General features: G+C 36.6%; 1 protein-coding gene across 2 annotated transcripts in view; it reads right to left on the bottom strand.

Moving 5' to 3' along the window:
- Nucleotides 1-4,579: 4,579 nt before the first annotated feature.
- The window catches only part of ALG5 (ALG5 dolichyl-phosphate beta-glucosyltransferase), a 41,391-nt gene continuing 23,710 nt past the window's right edge, over nucleotides 4,580-22,260 (bottom strand). For both annotated transcript variants that reach the window (XM_029936844.1, XM_029936842.1), the window contains 4 exons: nucleotides 20,923-20,982; nucleotides 15,620-15,771; nucleotides 6,960-7,045; nucleotides 4,580-4,784 (listed from right to left, as the gene is read on the bottom strand). In XM_029936844.1, coding sequence (XP_029792704.1) covers nucleotides 4,669-4,784; nucleotides 6,960-7,045; nucleotides 15,620-15,771; nucleotides 20,923-20,982 — 414 coding nt within the window. In that variant the 3' untranslated portion in view covers nucleotides 4,580-4,668. The remainder of the gene's footprint in view (nucleotides 4,785-6,959; nucleotides 7,046-15,619; nucleotides 15,772-20,922; nucleotides 20,983-22,260) is intronic.

Below are 22,260 nucleotides of genomic sequence, written 5' to 3'. Positions count from 1 at the left end.
TGACTCCAAAGCCCAGACATTGAACCACTGCACCTCACTGTCTTCCTGGAACTTGAAGTTGAACTGAAAAGTGTTTGAGCAGATGTGATATGGGCACACGTTAACATTAGAATTAATCAAGTTCATCCATTGATTCAAATTATTGCTTAGTAATATGTTATTTAGGGACTAGATGAAACTTTTTTTTATCATCTTAACCATTTTTAAGTGTACAGTTCAATACTGTTTAGTATATTCACATTGTTGTACAACAGATCTTTAGAGCTTTCTCGTTTTGCAGAATTGATGATCCATAGCCATTAAACATCAATGCTCTGTTCAGTCTCCCCAGCCCCTGGCAACCACTCTTCCACCTTCTGTTTCTATGATTTTGACTATTTCAGATACTTCATGAGTGATACTATGTGTTTGTCTTTCTGTGACTGGCTTATTTGACTTGGCCTTGAGGTTCATTGATGTTGTAGGACAGGGTTTCCTTCTTTTTTAAGGCTTCATAATATTCCACTGTATGTTTATAGCACATCTTCTGTACCCAGAGCATCAGTCAGTAGACATTTGGGTTACTTCCACCCTTCGGTTAATGTGAATAATGCTGCAGTGAAGATGGGTGTGAAATTACCTCTTTGAGATCCTTATTGGAATTCTTTTGGATGTATCCCCAGAAGTAAGACAGCTGGATCATATGGTAATTCTATTTCAAAATTTTTGAGGGATCTTGATACTGTTTTCTATATGGTTACACCATTTAGCATTCCCACCAACAGTACACAAGGGTTCCAATTTCTTAGTATCCTTGTCAACACTTACTACTCTCTTTTCTTTTAGTAGTGGCCATTCTAATGAGTATGAGGTGATATCTTGTGTGGTTTTGATTTGTCTTGTTCCTAATATCAGTAATGTTGGGTATCTTTTCATATGCTTATTAGCCATTGGTATATTCTTCTTTGGAGAATTGTTGAATCAAGTCTTGCCCATTTTTTAATAGGGCTATTTGTTGTTGTTGTTGGGTTGTTGGAGTTCCTTATATATTCTAAATATTAAACCTTTATCAGATATATGATTTGGAAATATTTTCTCCCCTTCTGTAGGTCTCTTTTGCACTCTTTTATTTCTTTTGATGAACAGAAATTTTTAAGTTTGATGTAGTCTATTTGTATATTTTGCTTTTGTTGTCATTTGTTCACTGCTAGTATAAATAAATTGATAATTATGTGTTTTACTTGTATCTTGTGACCTCACTGAACTCACTTATTAGTTCTAGGATGCTTTTTTTAAAAAAATATTCTCTGGGATTTTTTTGTGTGTAAACAATTATGTCATATACAAATATAGACAGTTTTATTTCTTACTTTTTAATTTATATTCATTCCCTCTATTCAATAAGAGTGGTGAGAATGGGTATCCTTGCCTTGGTCCTGACCTTAGAGCCAAGCCTTCATTTTTTTCACTATTACATATAATATTATCTGTAGATATAGTAGATTCATTTTATCAAGTTGAGATAGTTCTCCTCTAGACCTATTTTTCTGAGGGTTTTTATCATGAATGGATGTTGAACTTTCCAATTATTTTCCTGAAATGATTAATATATAACTTTTCTTAGTCTGTTAACACGATGTAAGATATTAATTTTCAAATATTGAGCCACCCCTACTTCCCAGTAATAAGCCACATTTGATCATGATGGGTATATATATTTTTTAGATACTGAGAAACTTTGTTAATATCTTATTCAAGATTTTTGTTTATATTCATAAAGGATATTGGTCTGCAGTTTTCCTTTTTTGGTACTTCCTTTATTTTTATTTTTATTTTTTGAGAAAGAGAGCATGAGTGATAGAGTCACAGAGAGGGAGACACAGAATCCCAAGCAGGCTTCAGGCTCTGAGCTGTCAGCAAAGAGCACAACTAGGGGCTCGAACTCACGGACTGTGAGATCATGACCTGAGCTGAAGTCAGACACCTAACCGACTGAGCCACCTAGGTGCCCCTTTCTTTGTCTGGTTTTGATTATCAAAGTAATATTTCATTAAATGAATTGGGAAGTGTTTCTCTCTCTCTTTTTCTGGAACAGAGTGTATAAAATTGGTGTTAACTTTCCAGTGAAATTATCGAAGCCTAAAGATTTCTTTTTTAAATTTTAGATTCAATTTCTTTAATCATTTAGAGCTATAGCTATTCAAATAATCTGTCTCATAGGGGCATTGTAAAGTCATATTTTCACTTTTGCTATGGCTGCTTGTTATTTTCATGAGCAGGTTGTGTAATGTAAGTCAAACTACGTTTTATCCTACAGAGTGGTTCAGAGTCTATACTATGCTGTTAACCTAGGTGAATCTGGGCTTAGAAGGGTAACTTGGCATCAAGGAGATCAGAAACCTTTCTAAATAATGTTCCTGGATGAACTACATAAAAGTATTGATACTTCCCCTTGAAATTCCTATTATGCTCCAAATATGCATTTTTCTCACTGGCTTGCAAAGAGCAATACTGGCATACCGCTGAAATACTTCAGGTTTGGTTCCAGACCACTGCAATAAAGCAAATAATGCAGTGAAATCAGTCAAATGAAGTTTTTGGTTTCCGGCTGTATATGATACTTACGTTTACACTGTGCTATAGTCCATTAAAGTAATAGCATTCCATCTAGAAAATGTACATACTTTAATTAAAAAGTACTTCATTTCTAAGAAATGCTAACCATCATCTGAGTTTTCAGTGAGTCGTAATCAGTGATCACCATAACAAAGACAATAATGAAACATTTTGAAATATTGTGAGAATTACCAAAATGTGATACAAGACATGGACTGAGCAAATGCTGTTGAAGAAAAGGGCATGGGGACTTGCTTGGCATAGGGTGACCAAACCTTACATTTGTGAAAACAATGAAGTATCTGTGAAGTGCAATAAAACGAGGTATGCCTGTAAATTATTTTATTTTTATTTAGTTTCATTAAGGATCTTATTTTTGGTTCAGGTTTGTGCTTTTACACTCTTATAAATGCTCAGGGTCATTCTTCTACTATTGGCTTTCTATCATTTCTACTTGCATAAGCCTTGCTTTGTTCTCTTAAGTGACTTAAATGCTCTTAAAATCTGGTGGTAAATGAAGTTTGTTTATTCACTTAATCGGCATTAAGTGTCTACTATATGCTAAGCACTGTGCTGGGGATACTCATTTGGTAAGAAATGGTTTCTGGTTTCAAGGGGCTTATTGTCTATAGGAGGTGATAATATCACTGTTGCTGAAACTACTGGGGAGGAGTCATTTTTCAGCTTAAACTTTTCCACCTAAGTCTTGTCTTTAAAACGTCATATTTATGTACTTCTTAAAGTTTCTATTTAGGTATCTACAATTTTCATACCTTCAGAAACTTAAGTAGGATAACCATGAGAGTGTAGGATCTGGACTCAGACTACATGGACTAGAATCACAACTCTACTATCTCCCAGCTGTGTGACCTTGAGTGAGTAACTACTTTATACCTGTTTCCTCTTCCCTTGTAAAAAATAAGTGAATCATGATACACACTAAGTGCTTGGAACAGCAGCAGGCATACAGCAACCACTCAGTAAATGCTAGATATTGTTGTTATTAGTTTGCCTAAAACATCAGAAATCATCTAAATCTGAATTTTACGGGTACATTATTTTATACTTGCTATTATCTTGATAGTATCTCAAAAACACAGGCTTCTGATGTTAAATGTATGCATTTATTAATGTTAGAAAACTTTTTTTAAAAAGTAATCTCTACACCCAACATGGAGCTTGAACTCCCAATCCTGGGATTAAGAGTCACATACTCTACCAATTGAGCCAGCCAGGTGCCCCCATAACTTCCTCTTTTTTATAAAGAATTTCCAGAGTAAAGTGAACTCAAGAGCAAAGTGTTGCCAGGAAGTAAGAGACTAAGTGCAGTATATGTAAGTAAAACTGGGGAGCAGAGATATAAGACAATATAAGGAAGGAGATGCCTTAGTGAAGGGGCCTATAAATTTCCTTTAATTTTTTTTAAGTTTATATATTTATTTTGAGAGAGAGAGAGAGAGCTAGAGAAAGAGAATCCCAAGCAGGCTCCACACCATCAGTATGGAGCCTAACATGGGGCTCGAACTCATGAACTGAGAGATCATTATCTGAGCCAAAATCAAGATTCAGGATGCTTAACAGACTGAGACACCCAGGTACTCTACATCCTTTCTTTAACATGTATTTTCATAGTGTTTTATAAGTTGAAATAGGAGTTTAATACTAATAAATTTGTATATATTTAAACACAAGCCAATTTTATTTTTAAATCTCTGAGCACAGGTATATGATTATGGTTTATATTTAAGTTCATGAGAATTATGCAGGTACTTTAGAGTAAGAATTGCTTCTCTCTTCTGCTTAAAAGTTATATTTCTCAGACTCCTAATGATAATTATCTAAATAAACAAAATTGCTAAAGCAAAAGAAAATCTAACTTTGTTACAATCACCTTAAAAGTTTGGTTTTTTTTCATCCAGAAGAGGTATACACATTTTTAGTTATGGTAGTCAACTCTTTAAAATTATCAAAAGGCAGACAGGGGTATAGGTTTATTCTAGGTTTATTTAAAATTTTAATTTCCAGTGAAATAATGTGACACTGATACATAAGAATACAAAGATGGCAAATAACCTAATTCATCTTCCTGACTTGGTCAAGTCTCCAGGCACCAGTCAAATACCGAAGTCGTATAAAAAGTAGGTCCTTGCCCATTTGTAGCCAGCTCCAAAACGGAACTAATTTGGAACCTGTGATTTAAAAATAATTAAAAATGAATTAGCTTAAATAAACTGTGGAGAAAATATATCAGTTTGAAGTCATATTTTAGAAGTCAGTGTATATGACCTTTGTGACCTTCTAGTCACCTTATTTTTTAGAGTATGTATGTGTGCATGTATTTATGTATATATGTAAACATTTAATTCCATCTGTTCATTTAGAAATGGTTTTTAGGGGCACATTTTTTGGTTTACATGCTACTTTTCAGTGTTATGTACTGTACAGAAGCAGGTACATCTCCACATGTAATATAAATTCAAATCTGGGAGAAGAAATCCAAGACAGAAACTCACTTTTTATCTAATTCTACCAAAGGCTCTCACTCAGCTAAAATAAAGACTCTCTTAGCTAGGACGTTTTCTTGTCCAGTGCTTGCCAAATGTCAGCATGCCAACCCTGGGTGACTACAGGAGATCTGCCGCCTGGAGCAGGTTTTAAAAGCTTGTATTCCTTGATTTTATCCCATGGAACTGTTTTTTTTTTTTTTTTTTTCCATTAAATCAGGAATAGATTGCAGGTCAGGTAACTGGGGTGCTAGGTGGCAAACTGTCATGGCCAAGATCAACATACTAATTGGTGACAATTTTCCAGATTTAAGCCCAAATACTCTAGCTTCTTCCTGTTTTTCTTTCTTTTTTTTTCCCAACTTTTTGAGGTAAAATTGACAAAATTGAAATATATTTAAAGTATAGAATGTAAGGATTTGATATCTATACATATACACACACACACTGCGAAATGATTACCACAGTCAAGTTAATTAACACATCAACCTTAATTGTATTTGTATCATTTACAAAAGAAACATTTTCAAAGCTGAAGTGAGTGGCTTCTCTAGTAACAACAAAAACAAAACATCTTGGAAGTTAAATGAAACTGGGAAGGATCTAAATTGTGGAAATTTCAGATTGGCCCTATTATAGAGAAGAGGCACTGAGTGTATATGGCCGAGGATTCTGGAATGACTAACACAAAACCACTCGTTGAATGCCCGTTAATGAAAAATAATACTCAGCTATCTCTGAAATGCAAATGAGCACCTGATATAAACATGAAACACATTTTTATTTTTCCCCACTTCAACTTCCCACATTGTCTGTGCTGGGCATAGATCAACACAGATGAACACAGCACATCCTTACAAATCTGAGCAATCTTTTTCTGGCTTCTCAATCCCCTTTGAGCGAGGTGGCTACTGGGAAGAGTACTACAGTTTTTGTAAGCTAAATTTGAGTCAGCAAGACTCTAAGAGGTTTGAATTTGTTCTGTACTATAGTGTTTGCTCCCCAGACTTAACCTTTTCCTAAACATGTGTGGTTACAGAACAATCCTGGTGTACTGCAACATGACTTTCTGAGAGGAGGCCCAGCCCAGCAGGGGAGGGAGCACTCACCTGAAAAGTCCCCAGTTGAATGTTAAGTGCTCTCTCACTGTGAATTAATTTAGGGGCATTCTAAGGTAAGCAAAGGAGAAAACTAGAATACTATTTAAATTCTACAATTTATCAGCTTTTGGATTTATGTACAGACACCAGTTAAAGACTGGCTCTTAGAGCGCCTGGGTGGCCCAGTCGGTTGAGCATCCAACTTCGGCTCAGGTCTTGATCTCACAGTTCATGGGTTTGAACCCCGCATTGGGCTCTGTGCTAACAGCTCAGCACCTGGAGCCTGCTTCCGATTCTGTGTCTCCCCCTCTCTCTGCCCCTCCCCTGCTCATCATCTGTCTCTCTCTGTCTCTCAAAACTAAATAAGTGTTAAAAAAATTTTTTTAATTAAAAAAAAAAAAAAGACTGGTTCTGAAAGGATTATGGACATTTGGAGTAAAAACAACTATAATTCCTTATTAAGCTCTATATGGTGGCTTGTAGATAAGCAATACCTACTGAGTAATGAAGTAAGACAATACTAAAAAAAAGACGATACAAACAAAATTTATCTCAGAGGCTGCCGGGATGGAGAAGGCCGTGCACCATCTGGAGGGTGAAGGGGATTGGTAGCCAGAACTCTCTACACAGCCGCCTCTCTGAGCCAAGCCAGCTGGGGAGGCTTGAAGTGGGCAGCCGGCTAAGTTGACTGGACTACTGTATTGTCTCCTGTCTCCCCACCCCAACTCAGGATCAGCCGTAACATCAACAACATACTCACCTTCAATTTCAGTCCAGTTGACAGCAATTTCTGCTATTGGAATTTTAAAGAACTGTGCTATATAAAGCAGTTCTACATCAAATGCCCTGCAACAGAAAATATATTGATTTTTATTTTTAAAGAGCAAGGGTGTAATTAAATCTCCACTTTGGCATGTTTTAAAGAAGCTTATGAGGCAGATATATAGTTTATATAGTAAGACAAATTCAGATTCACAGAAGGCCAAATAAAAGGATTAGTTGAAGTTCAGGAGCTTCAAGGTCAATAATTTACTGTGTCATTGCATAACACTTAAATGAGAAATATGGTATCTCTATCACAACTCAGAAACCCCCAGTGGTAAAAAAGCTCTCTTGGGCTCTAAGAGAAAATTTAATCATGGAATTTTTTCAAGATTGATTGCTTTTAATCCCAGACTCTCCTACCTCAAGGTACTGAATTGATAGCTTTCTGAACTGAGTCAGGGAGCTGAGAAAACAGAACTCTGAGCAGCTCTTAGAGAAAAAGTCCATCACTTAAGAGTTGTTTGACTTCATTCATTTACCACTAGAAAGAATCAAGGATTTTTCTTTTCTTTTTAATTTTATTTATTTTTGAGATGGGGGGAGGGAGGGAGAGGGAGAGAGGGAGAGAGGGGGAGGGAGAATAAGTGGGGAGGGGCAGAGAGACAGGGAGACAGAATCTAAAGCAGGCTCCAGGTTCTGAGCTGTCAGCACAGAGCCCATGTGGGGCTCGAACCCACAAACCATGAGATTATGATCTGAGCGAAGTCAGATACTTAACCGACTGAGCCACCCAGGCACCCCAAGGTTTCTTTTTTAAATACATGGTTCCCTAGGGCCTTGTCTCTTCCTTTTCCCTTCCTCATGCTATCCTGGGAAATAACATTATTGCCAGCTGTTGAAAGTAAAAAGCCATTTTAGAGTAGTCTGAAATGCTCTCTGGGTATAACTAAATACATACCTGGGAATTAGATATATTGTCTCATTTTCATTTACCCTGTTAAAATCACCTCCAGTCTGAATTCCCAGTCCATCCTTCCTTCTCCCTGTGAAAGGCTCTGGAAGCCCCTCAGTGGCTAAGGCCAAATCTCTTTTCCCTATAGTTTCTGAATCTTGACTTAGAAACTTGCCTGGATTCTGCTTACAGAATTCTCAGAGCCAGAATCTTCCTCTCCCTGGCAGTGACCTCGGGGAGAGCAGCGCCACCACCTGCTAACCTTCCTCACGCTCTGGTAACTGAAAGCACTGAGTCCTTCACAGCTTTGCTTTTCCTCTTGGGCCATTAGACTGCATGGAACACACTTCAGACTCTAGGGGTTGGCTTTAAAATATTAGCACAAACAAGAAAATACCTAAAACCCACTTCTATTTGATTTCCTTGATTCCAGACAACTTGATTCTGGGAGTTTTGTCTTCTTGGCCACAAAACTGTGAGTATCCACTGTGCAACTAGTTTATTAAATCCCAAGCATTTGGATAATCCAATATGAAAACTATTTAAAAAAAACACTTAATGCTTTTTCTTATCCTAATAAAATATTTACTTAAGATGATAAAACCATCTACAAAAGCACCCTTTGTGTTGTTAAAAGGACTGTGTTAAAACTTCTGTTAACTAGCATGAAAGGAGGAAATTATATGAATATTAAACCTGGTTACCCCCTAACCATCCCCTTTAACAAAAAACCAAAAAATAGCCAAAAGGCTGAGTTAGTTCTAATGATATGCAATAATCTAAACAAGAGTATTAAATGCTGTTCTAAGGGTATCAGCATATGGTGACTTATCAAAGACACAAAACAACCTAAGAATGATGAGTGGAAAGGAGTGGGGAAAAAGAAGCACGGGTTAATTGAAATTACTTTATATTTACAAAAAACAAAAACAAAAACAAAAACAAACAACAAACAAAAAACCCTGAAAGGCAATTCATCTTCTACTATTACTTTTACTATGTCCTTCTCTTTTAACATTTTATTTTATTTATTTATTTATTTTTGAGAGACAGAGTGTGAATAGGGGAGGGACAGAGAGAGAGGGAGACACAGAATCGGAAGCAGGCTCCAGGCTCTGAGCTGTCAGCACAGAGCCCAAGGCGGGGCTCAAACACACAAATGGTGAGATCATGACCTGAGCTGAAGTCGGATGCTTAACCGACTTAACCACCCAGGTGCCCCTCTTTTAACATTTTAAAAGATATGAAGATGTTTGCTTAAAAATACATTTACATTCCACATCACCATAAGAGACCAATGTGTCACAAGAGCAAACATAATTGAAACACCAAGTAGTTCTGGAAAGAACCTCACGCTCTGGCACAAAAGCAGTATAAGGAGGGTCACTCTCCAACCCAGACTCCTTCATGTGTTTTCGTAAATGTCGGGAAGGCACAGCCACTGTTTTCTTATGTTACTCAGTTCCTGGTCTAGCTGTGACCTCACAGATCTATTCCTGAAGAACAAAGAGCGTGTTGATACTCCGTTAAACCCACCAGGCACTACTGCTCCCTCCTGAAATCCCACTAAAATTAAAACAACAATGATGGAATAAACACACAAGAACAAAGAAGGGATGAAAGTAATAAAAAAGAAATCTGAAACTGGGAAAGCAGCTGGACAACTGGTGACTAGGAAAAGTGGACTGACAGAGGGAGAAGCCTAGAAGCAGGCTGATGGTCACGCAGGCTCTCCAAAGGCTCAGGCATCCTGGCCTCACTGCAAATGAGGTCTGCAGGGGGTGCAGGTGGGCCTGCAAAAGGGCAGACTTGCAGAAAAGCTCGAGGGGACTCACGGAAAAGTCTCCTTTCCTCAAGTTGGTTGTGTGAATGCTGGTAGCCAGGCTCATTTCCACCAGACAGGAAATCAAGAGATTCCACATTAGTGAAAACACCCGGCCCAAAAGATAAGAACAGTTGGGAGTTTCCCACATGAAGCAGCCCCACTATTTAAGCCGTGATGAAATCTACCAGTTGATCATGGTTCTCTGACCATGTACACAGCTCCTGATGAGCTTTTTAGTACCACACTAAACACAGGTGAGGACCGATTTTAATGATAAAAACAAAGAAAAAAGTTTAGAAGAACGGAAACAATGGAGGGAAAGAAGAAAATGTCATAGTTTTAAATGAGACATTAAGTAGTGAAAGATACTGCACTCATGAAAAAAGAATAGGTTAAAAAAATGAATACTAGGAAATAAGAGTGGTAGGAAGTTGACAGTTTTGATAGCAGAAATACAAATTTAAAAGGAGGATTGGATGATAAAATTGAGGAAATCTCAAAAGATGTAAATCAGCAAAGAGAAGATAAAATTACAGGATCAGTACAGAGGTCTCACATCTGTTTACAGGAGAGATGGAAAAAAGAGAGAAATTATTTAATGACTAAAGGACACTTCTCGGAACTAAAGGACACAGGTTTCCAGATTTAGAGTGCCTATTGCATACACAACAAGACGCGTGAAAAAGCCACATTAAGTCCCTCAATCATGGTATTTCAAAACATTGTGGAGTAAAAGCTTCCAAAAGGGGATAGAAACAACATGCCACAGACAAAGAATCAAGATCTGGATTACTGACAGAATCGAGCTTCCCTACAGAAACGCCAAGTGACAAAGGCAATAGATCAGTACTCTCAAAATCCCTAGGAAAAATGATTTCCAACCCAGAATGCTGTCTCCAGCTAGCTGTTAGGCAAGTGTGAGAGGAGAATAATGCAGTGCATGTCCAACACACGGTCTCGAGAAGGTTTCGTTCTCGTTTGTTTAGGGAGATTCAAAGAGGACGTGCTCTACTCCAAAAGGGATATAAACCAAGGAAAAGAACAGGAACAGCAAGGCAGAGAACAGCTGGAAAAGGGAGAGCTAACGAGATGTCTCCAAGAAAAAAGGTGAAACGGATGCACAGTTGGGTGCATCAGAACACACCAAGAAGTACTTTCTACTCCTCACGGAGGAGTGCGAGCCTAAGTGACAGGTCCATCATCAAGCAGTATCGAAGAAAACTCCAGATATTTATTATCTTCAGGAAAACAAAAAGTACAAGAAACGTAAAATAATCAGACTGCACACTATGGCTTGAATGTGAATGATCTTTACACAGCTATACCCACCAGTAGTCATCTGACCACAAATTATTTAGAAACTCTATTAGGAGGATATGTGTGAAGGGTGTACAGGAGTTTAAGAGAATTACATACTTACCCAGTGATTTATTTTGGAAAGTAATATCTAAAACTGAAGAAAACTGACACATGGCAATGCAAACCCATTATTTGGAATACAAAAGCAATTACTACAAAGGAACAGCACATAGTTGAAAGTGACCATAACTAGGGAGTAGGAATTGGGGACTGAGTGAGAAAGGGGCAAAGGACAATGATGTTTTAGAATCCATATGGAAGTGACTTTAAATTATAAACATGTATAACATGGATTAAAAAAAATATTCATGGGAAGAATGTACATTTTAAGGAATACATTTTTTAAAATACTCATAAGCTGGGCTGGATGGCTCAGTTGGTTAAATGTCTGACTTCAGCTCAGGTCACGATTTCACGGTTTGTGAGTTTGAGCTTTGTGTTGGGCCCTTGCGGACAGCTCAGAGCCTGGAGCCTGCTTCAGATTCTGTGCCTCCCTCTCTCTCTGCTCCTTTCCCACTGCACTCTGTCTCTGTTTCTCTCTCTCCTTCAAAAACAGATAAACCTTAAAATTTTTATAAATTATTCATAAACTGAGTCAAATTATACCTTTAAATTACATGGAAATAAGGTGAGATAACAATTCTGAGGATGGAGATTTTAAATATATATAATCAGCTAACTATATTTATGTAATATTAAATATTATGCTTAAAATTTTGTTTAAAAATGTTAAAATTATATAAATATTAACATACATAAATATATATTTATATTTAACATTACATATATCTTTAATGTTTAGCATAACCCATACTAGGGTCTGTAATTCTGAATCAGGTCTGTTTTTTATTTTTACATCTACTTTTTTTTTAAATGTTTTATTTATTTTTGAGACAGAGTGAGACAGAGCATGAGTGGGGAGAGGCAGAGAGTGAGAGAGGGAGACACAGAATGGGAAACAAGGTCCAGGCTCTGAGCTGTTAGCACAGAGCCCAACATGGGGCTCGAACCCACGAACATGAGATCATGACCTGAACCGAAGTCGGAGGCTTAACTGACTGAGCCACCCAGGCGCCCCATAGGTCTGTTTTTTAACTATAGGTTGATGTTTTCTAATACCTAGAAACTTGACTTGAATTTCCTGAAAGTTATGAGAAAAATTGCAATGAATGTTTAGAGTAAGTCCTTAAAATGTCAGTCTGAGGTGACACTTACATGGACATAAAAAGTAGATGGAACTTGGTTTCTGTAACTTATACTGCATAAGAAAGAAAGAAATCTGTTCTTCAGTCTTTCTTGATTTTAAGTGCAGGAACAGAGATGCTTGAATAAAATAGTATATTGCTAATCAAGTTGATACATGTATATTTGGTGGTTCTCCTTTACAGGCACAAAATAAACATATTTGGGCCCTAAAGAGAGATGTGAGAGGCTAAAATTTTAAATTAGGTCAATCCCATGTTAGTCAAGTCCAAATAAGTAATTAAAAAAGCATGCACATGTACATAAAACTTAAAAGAGAAAAAAGTTTTAAAATGTTCTTTAAATCATAAAACTCTAGAATTATGCTGTCCAATATAGTAGACACATGAGCACCTGAAGTGTGGCTAGTCTGAAGTACGATGTTGGAAGATATGGTACAAAGAAAAATGTGTAAAATATCAATATTTTTTCATACTGAGGGCGTGCCAAGATGACAACATTTTTATATTGTGTTAATGTACACTATTAAAATAAATTTCGGGGCACCTGGGTGGCTCAGATGGTTAAGTGTCTGACTCCGGCTCAGGTCACATCATGATCTTATGGTTCGTGAGTTCCAGCCCCACATCGGGCTCTCTGTTCTCAGCATGGATCCCACTTTGTATCCTCTGTCCCCCTCCACTCCCATCTCTGTCCCTCATATGCTCATGATCTCTCTCTCTTAAAAATAAACATTAAAAAAATAAATTTCATCTGTTTCTTGTTACTTGTTTTTAGTGTGGCTACTAGAATACTTAAAATTACATATATGTCTCACATTATATTATACTGGACATTATATTACAGAACAGACATTATATTGACAGAACAATTCTGACAAGAGAAAGTTCATAACTTTTAAGTTATCAACCCTAACTTAATTATCAGTCTTAACCCTAATGTCCTCAACCCTTAGTTCCCAACTTCCTTACACACTACAAAGAGCCTAGTTTTTTGATCCTAGTTCTGGACTCAAAAGTTGACTGAAAAATATCTAATGCAGAGGGAAGGCTTTACTTCTAGAATGGCTTCTTAAATTAGATTCTCTGATTTTGGAGTCTATTAACTATCAATATATTTAAGTTTCCAACATAACAGAAACATGTTATCTGAATTTGAAGATCATATATACATTACTTAAAAAATTTAGGAGCACCTGGGTGTCTCAGTCAGTTGAGTGTCTGACTTTGGCTCAGGTTATGATCTCTCGGCTCCTAGGTTCAAGCCCCACATCAGGCCCTGTGCTAATAGCTCAGAGCCTGGAGCCTGCTTCAGATTCTATCTCCAGCTTTCTCTGCCCCACCCCACTCATGCTCACTCTCTCTCTCTCTCTCAAAAATAAACATTAATAAAATGTTTTTTAAATCTAGGATAAAGAAATTTTTAAAAAGTTTTATAATTTTAATTCTGAAATTATAGTTTCTTTAATGTTACGGGAGGGTTATATGACATCTATTTCTCAGAGATAACATATCTTTCCAAATACATGCACAAAAATTACAGAAGCTACAAAAATGAACATCTACTGGAATAATTATGTAGATTCCTACCATGAACATAATTTATACAGAACCATGAGTAACACGAAGTATTAATTCTTTCAACAGTATTTAGGAGCAGCTATAATGTGCTAGGCACTTTATTAGATAGTGGGATGTATTAACAAGCAAAATCAGATGCGACTCTTGCCCTTTGGGGCTTATGTTTTAATAGAGAGAAAGAACATGATGCAATGTGAAGAAGGGCTATGGTACAGCAACAGTGTACTGTTAGGGGCGTCTGATCTGGTTTGGGGAGTAAGAGTTTATTGCCCTATGGAAGAGCTGAAGGAGAAGTTGAAAAGGGAAGGGTCCTCATGTAGAGACACAGGTGGGTAGATTGGGCCACACCTCTCAATGGGAAGGCACCGGAAGGCACTGGGAAGCCACTGAAGGATTTTAAACAAAAAAGGTGCATTTGATTGATTACTTCTAATTTTTGAAAAGACTCCTTGGACTACAGCATAGGAAATGATGGTGTCCTGGATGGTAGTGGGGATGACAAAGAAAAACAAAAGGACATGAAAGCCAAAATTAGCAGGCCTGGGCCACGAACTGGATATGTGGAGGACCTGTGGGGAATGTCAGAGCGGACTGCAAGGTTTTAAGCTTCTGTGTGTCAGTGTTAGTAAACAGGCAGAGCACCGTGGCGAGGTCTGGGATCAAGACAGGCCGGAGGATTGGGATATGTCTGGAGAGAAAGCTCAAGTGTGGAGCACTGCTGATGGGTTAATTAAGACAGGAATGGTCACATCAAAACGACCACTGGATTTCATGACAGGAGGTAAGGAGATGCTTACATGGAAGGATGGGGGAAAATCCACACTGGGATGGGGTAAGGCGTGAGTGGGAAGTGAGGAAACAGGGACAGTGACCAGAGAGTGCTCTTTCAAGAAAAGGCTGGCTGTCAAAGGAAAGAGGGCCGCAGCTGGAGAGGTACTGAGTGGGGGGGTATCAATGGAAAGAGGCTGGTTTTTTTTTCTTTTTTAAACGGCAAGAGAAATTTAACCTTGTTTTAAAACCTTATGAAAAAGACGTAGCTGGGCAAAGACCAGACAAAATAAACAAACAGGATGAAGTTCTTAAGAAGGTAGAGGGGAAGGGGTAGCGCCTGGGGGTCTCAGTCGGGTAAGCATCCACCTTCATCTCAGGTCGTGATCTCGGGGTTCATGAGTTTGAGCTTCCCGTCCAGCTCCGTGCTGACGGCTTCGAGCCTGGAGCCTGCTGCGGATTCTGTCTCTCTCTCTTTCTCTGCCCCATCCCTCCTTGCACTCTGTCTCTCAAAATTGAATAAATGTTAAAAAAAATTTTTTTAATAAAAAAAAAAGAGAGAAGGTAGAAGGGGATGCAGAGGCCCAAGGACTGGTTTGTCATAGGCTGGAGAGGGAACTTACTACCGAAAAGGAAAGAACAAACAGAAAATAGGCGCCCTCTTTCACTTTGCTATTTCTGAACTTTTCTTTTTTCTTCAAAGGAAAAGAAGGAAGCCTAAAGAAACAGGATGTTTTCAGGCCTTTCAATTTGTACTGTCCACAATTAAGGTGAAGGTGAGAAAATTAATTTTATACCATATGTTTGGTTTGAGATTTTGAAAATTAGATCCGACTCAGTAAAAGAATAAAGGCACAGATTAACTCTACATACATAAGTGTCAATGCATGTAACACATAGGTCTGTTTCTCATTGCCTGGAGCAGCTGCCGTGTAAGACATGCCTGGTACATCTGGCAGGGAACTTACCATCGCTCTATGTGTAGAGATGAAAATGTCCGTGAAGCTGCTTCTCGAGTTAATAATTTGAACCCACACTGTGTGTCTCTGATTCCTTTGACACAAAGGAACCACACCAGAAAGTGGAACCCATACATGAGCAGAGTACGGAAGTAAGAACGCTAAAACAAAGACAAAATATAAATGACTTTTCCATTAATCTACAGAGGACAATTAAAAACACCAGGGGGCAGACAACTGCATTTTAATATTTAATTGACCAGGTAGATCTGACACATGAACACTGTTGTTCTGTTGGCTTCACTGGCAAAGTACATTATAGAAACCACGAGGATGCCTACTGCTTAGAGCAGGGGGGTGGTGCCAGGGGAGCAGGTATTCATTTCCTGCAGCTTGGAGAAGAACCAGACACGAAGAACCACAGTACCAGAGAGAGGTCAGGGCTCCCATCTACCAGGAGCACACCACAGCAGTTTGGGGCTGCTATGAGCAAGGAGAGCATCTGGTTCATCTATACATTTTGTGCTTCTTTGCCACAAATATATTTCACTTTCAAAAAAGGTGACAGTTACTGGACTTTCTTGGAAAAACAAAACACTGGTTTAAACCTAAAGATCTATGCCTAGTTAATGAGAATATTAACAGAAAAAGTACAGCAGAGTGTCACAAAAGTCATAGGCTAAGGAGTCTGAAACAACCGTCTCTAAATCATGTCTGGCAGATATCTGATGAGTGCACTTTAACAATTAAGTTTTTTAATACTCTGGATATTAAATTAAGTGGTCTTTAATCCAATCTGAATATTCACTATTATTAGTAATTTTATTAATAATAGTAATACAAAATAATAATCCATTATACATTAAACATTGCAAACTTTAAAATATAATAGTAGGGCATTAATTATTCTATTCAAGACTTTCATATTTAAGATTAAAAGTTTTCCATAAAGTAATAGATCCATGGGATGATACACTATATATGCACCCTAGCAACCTACTAAGAGTCTATATAGAACATTTACTATTTCATACTATTTAATATCTTCCTCCCTCCTTTTGGCTTTTTATAACTGTAATCTTTAGTGTCATTCTTCATTTACATGGCTTTTTCCATCATCATCAAACAGAACCATGATGGACCAGTGATAACACGACAAAGTGCAGAGAGCCAATGACCTGAGCAGACCAATTATTTGAATCCTGGCTACATTCATAATGAGCAGGTGGCCTCGAACAGCTGCTGCAACTCCCTCCACCCCACTTTCCTCACCTATCAAATGGGAATGAAAATGCCCACCTCACAAAGTTACTGTAAAGATTAAATGAGATAACATTAAAGCCTTTAGCCAAGTGTTTGGCCCAGACAGTAACAGGAACTCAATCAATGTTTTTAATAAAGGAAGAAAGCCTGTGAGCTCGTTTACCTCCTAACCGCAATTTCATTTGTGTAGCAAACAGGGCCGGAAGGGAAAAAGAATAAAATACTCGTCTATAAGGTATGTGAAACAAACATTTTTAAAAGTATGTGTGTTTGCACTTCTCTGTTTTTATTGTATTTCACGTCACAAAGGAAAAAAATAGCTGCCATGCATATAATTGAAAATGATTGGTATCCATTCTTTCTACATTAGATAAAATTTTAGAACTCTCTAGAAATAAAGAGCGAAAAGAGTACAATCCTAAAGCAAATTGGACAGAGCGTAAGAGCAGCTCACATAAAAGGACACAAAAGAGCCCTTTAGACATGTAAAACACTGGCCATTCTCAATAGTAACCTATAAAATCAAATTTTAACTTTAGTGTGATACCATTTTATACCCATTCAACTGGCAAACGTTAAAAGGAATCATAACATTAAATCTTTGTTAGGAGGTGGAGTGAAGGGATTATCCCACTAATGGAAATGTAAGTTGGTCCCACTTTAGAGGGCGGTTTTACAAACTGTGTGCCAACTGCCAAACAAACTTGTTGGAAGGATCTATCCCTTCTCACTCATCACCTAGAATCATCAGTTATGTTCTGATGGAAACGGTCTTACCTCTCTAAGCAGATAGGGCAAAAACCTCATCTTAAAATACTTTGGTAATCTCACAACAGCTTGCTCAGAGCTTTCCACAGAAAATATTTCCAATAAATACTGGTTGACTGATTAAACCTCCAAAAGAGCACTTATGCTTAGAAAAGGAACAAATAGAAATTGAAAGATAGAAAAATTAAAATTAAAAGGTAAAAAAAATTGCCTATAAACTATTCCCCTTGAATGATTTTTAATGTGATTTAAGTAAGCTTACTGGTTACCAAATAGAAATAGTCAGGGCTACACTTGCTTGGATGTTAATAGAAGATTATTGTTTGTTTTAGGATAATGGTTATTTTAAAAAAAACAGAAACACATGGACTTCACATGAAGTATCTTAACTATTTGATTCCTAACATAGCAAAAACATAAAAAGGTAAACTACAAACAAGAGGATCTCCCTTTAATTTTTATTTTAACTTTGCAAAATATCTTAAAATTTACAAAATAGACTTAGTTACATGAAACTAACAGTCATAGAGTGGCATTATATGAACTTCTGAAGTAGACATTTAAAAATATGAAGGAAAAAGACATTCACTACTTCAATATTAATAATATTCTCTCTCATGTTGATGAAATGTAAACAAGGAATTCAGGTGGAATTTAAAGCTGACTGGTACTTTCATTATCTTAAAATAAGTTCAAAGAAGTCCCAGGATGTAAGCCAAGACTCTTCAAAGAAAATCTAAAGACATCAAACACCAATGGATTCTATTTTGAATCTTTTAAAACTAATAAATGCAGGAATACCCAGACAATATAAACATCTCTGTTCTGTTACACAGAACACACAGGCATACAAACACACTTTCTGTTGCCTAGAGACTACTTCATAGGCTTCTTAATTATGCTCTTGCTTCCTATTTTTCCAAATCTTTTTTCCTTCACAAGAAGATTATCCTTTTTATTTTTCTATAGTTTTTAAAAAGGAAAAAAACTAAACACAAAATCATTAATTTAATATCAGCCTAGTCTCATTATAAGTGATTTTGTTTGTCCAGATAACTTTCACATAAATAATTATGCTATATTTGCAACACTGTACTGTTTTCTTCATATAATCTAATATTTTGGGTATTTTCTCATATTATTAGACAGCTTGCATTATCATCTATTTTACTGGCTGCATGATATTTCACCCAGGAGAAATATCTGTATTTTCTGTTGTTGGTTTTTAGCATTTTATTGTTTCTATTTTTTTAGATATGAAGTATTAGGTTTTTTTAATTTTTTCTATTGGGGGGGGAGAGAGAGAGAGAGGTGGAGAAGGGCAGAGGGAGAGGGAGGGAGTAAGGGAGGGAGAAGGAGAGGATGAGGAAGAGGGAGAGGGAGAGAGAGAGAGAATCCTAATCAGGTTCCATACTCAGGCATGGAACCTGACACGGGACCTGATCCCACAACCTGGGGACCATGTCCTGAGTGAAGATCAAGAGTCAAATGCTCAACCAATTGAGCTACCCAGGCACTCCTATAGTGTCTATTATTTTATAATTATAAATAATATATATATCTTAGACATATACTTTTCCTTTTCACATCCCCTATGCATCAGTAAACTGATGAAATTGGACTAGCTAATCTCTAAGCAATCTTTCAAATTTTAAATTTCTAGGAGTATAACCTCTATAGTTAGGAGATAACCTTTTTTAAAACCAGTGAATGTCCATAGAGACCAGAACCCTGGGTTAGATGCTGAACATATTAAAATAATTTATTTCTTTTCTTTTAAAATTTTTTTCTTAATGTTTTATTTATTTTTGAGACAGAGAGAGACAGAGCATGAGCAGGGAAGGGCAGAGAAAGAGGGAGACACAGAATCAGAAGCAGGCTCTAGGCTCTGAGCTAGCTGTTAGCACAGAGCCCGACGTGGGGCTCGAACCCACGAATGTGAGATCATGACCTGAACTGAAGTTGGAGGCTCAACTGACTGAGCCACCCAGGCGCCCCTAAAATAATTTATTTCTTAAGAAGAGTCTAGGTTTCCATACTTGAACACAAGTCTTAAAAAGTTCTATGACCCTGCCATCAGTATATCTTCACCAAAAAAAAAAAAAATTTCTTTGGGTCTTATTTCAGAATCATTGAGGGAAAGGTTTAACCTTTTATTCCACTGGTTCTCAAACTCTGGTATGCATAAGAGTGGCCTGGGAAATTGTTAAAAATCCACATTCCTGGGCCATTTCTATACCCTTATTCACTGTGCCCTGGATTGGCCTAGATATATGCATGTTTAAAACAAAACAAAAACAACCTCCCCAGATAATTTTGACCTTGCACTGAAAAATACTGCTTTATTTTTTATCTATTTACTGACTCCAATAGATGAACCATTAAGAATATAATGGACAATTAGTAGGCCTGATACACTGGAACCACTATTTTATGTGAATAATTAAAATAATTAAAAAAATAAAAAAATTGCACAGAATAATTACTTATTATTTTTCCTTCCCAAATTACTCCAGCTTTTCTACCTCAATAATACAAATTACAAAATGAAGAATGTAAGGTCTTTTTTTTTTTTTTTTAATGTTCGTTTACTTTTGAGAGAAAAAGAGAGAGAGGCAGAGAGAGAGATACAGAATCTGAGGCAGGCTCCAGGCTCTGGAGCACAGAGCCTGACACGGGGCTGGAACCCACGGACCGCGAGATCATGACCTGAGCCCAAATCGGATGCTTAACTGACTGAGCCACCCAGGCGCCCCAAATTTAAAGTCTTTAGTGGAGGCAGTCACAACTTGTTAAATTTACAATATAGTGCTTTTCTAAGAGGAATAAAGGTAAAAGAAAAAGGGAAAAAAGCAAGCTTCAAATGAAACCCAAAATATAGTACTTAAATGTAGAATTAAGAGAAAAAGTAAAGGCAAGTTGAATGGTTCAAAACTGGATCATTTAGAAATGTTTGCCTTATATTAGAACTGAATAGGGACTCATATCTTAAAAATAAAATAAAATAAAATAAAATAAGATAAAATAAAATAAAATAAAAAAGAGCTACTTGCATCTTAAGTCAAAGTGAAGTTTACATCCTTTTTGTCACTAAAAAAAATCAATTCCTAAACATGCTAATCTTTCACAAGTTTTCCAATATTATAAAAAATTATTTTTCTTTCCCTTTGAAAAGAAATTCATTTTTATGAAATTAAACATGAAAGCTTATTTTTTGCTAATGAGAATGAAAAAAGGAAAAAAATAATCTACTGATCCATGTCAGTTAGTGAAAGCCTCACCTGAGCAATTGATTCTTTTTCCAAATGAGCTCGAGATCCACATGCAATAGCCATTTGGTCCTGAAGAAAAAGCAATAAAATGATTCGTCATTAATGGAAACAATAGAACAATGAATAGTGTTACAATTTTCATTTTTAAATAAAGAATATCTATAGACATCTTCCAGATGGATATATAAGACATAAATAACACTAGTTACTTCTGAGACTAAGTGACTGAGCTGAGATTGAAGGGTGGGCCTCCTTTCACTGTTTATCTTCTTGTACCATTTGATCTTTAAACCATTCACCAAAATAAAAAAGTACATATTATAAAAAAAATTGGCAAGCACATAAGCACATAAATTTACATACAGTAAAACTTTATTATAAAAGAGAAATGTAATGTGTAATCTCACTACCAAAAGCAGCCACTGATACTATTTCATATATTTCCTTGTATTATTTTTTATTTGCATTTGAAACCATACCTGAAATTCACCTATATATCATGTTCTTTTCCATTTCTTATGTTTGAGTTCATTGTTTTTCAACTTTTTATTATGGGTATTTTCAAACATACATAAAAGTAGAGAGAATAGGAAAATGAAGCCCCCATGTACCCACAACATGGCACAATAATTAATACATTAAATAAGATGAATAAACAAAAACAACAAACCTACACCCCAATACATGGCCAATCTTGCTTCCTCTACAGCCTCTCATCACTACCCCACCCAACCAATTGGTTGATGTTTCTTTTACCTGTGGGTTCCCCTACTTTTTTTTATACTTATTTGTTGAAGAAACTAGGTAACTTGTCTTATAGACTTTCTTAGGTTTTGGATTTTGTTGATTGTACCCACACTGGTGACATTTATCATGCTCCTCTGTTCTCTGTATTTCCTGTTCAAGTTGGAAGCTTGGTAAGATTCAGGTTTATTTTTTAAGAACTTAACATAGCAGTGTTGCATGTCCATCTTTCTTTTTTATGCCAGTATGAAGGGCAATATTATATTTCACCATAAAGATTTACCAAATTTTCACTGTTTGCCAATGTTTTGACTATTTCTAATTTCATGCTTTTAGAAAAGTACCCAAAGGACATCTGTTAATATAAAACTCTAACTGTATTTTGGATTTCCTTCTTTGGAAAAAAACCATACAAGTAGAATACTAGTTGAAAGTATAAATCTTTAAAATTTTTATGAGCCGAATTATCCTTTAACAGGCTCTTTATATTCCCATTAAATGGGTATAGTATTGATTACTTCATCCAATCCTTGCCAGTTCTAACTATTCTCACTTAAAAGTTGCTAACTTTATTTTTTTCATTTTCCTTTGTATTTTATTTTT

Source organism: Suricata suricatta, chromosome 4, assembly GCF_006229205.1.
Source record: "Suricata suricatta isolate VVHF042 chromosome 4, meerkat_22Aug2017_6uvM2_HiC, whole genome shotgun sequence".
NCBI classification, from domain to species: domain Eukaryota; kingdom Metazoa; phylum Chordata; class Mammalia; order Carnivora; family Herpestidae; genus Suricata; species Suricata suricatta.
Note: the sequence above shows the minus strand (reverse complement) of the source record. Positions and strands in the feature narration are given on the sequence as shown.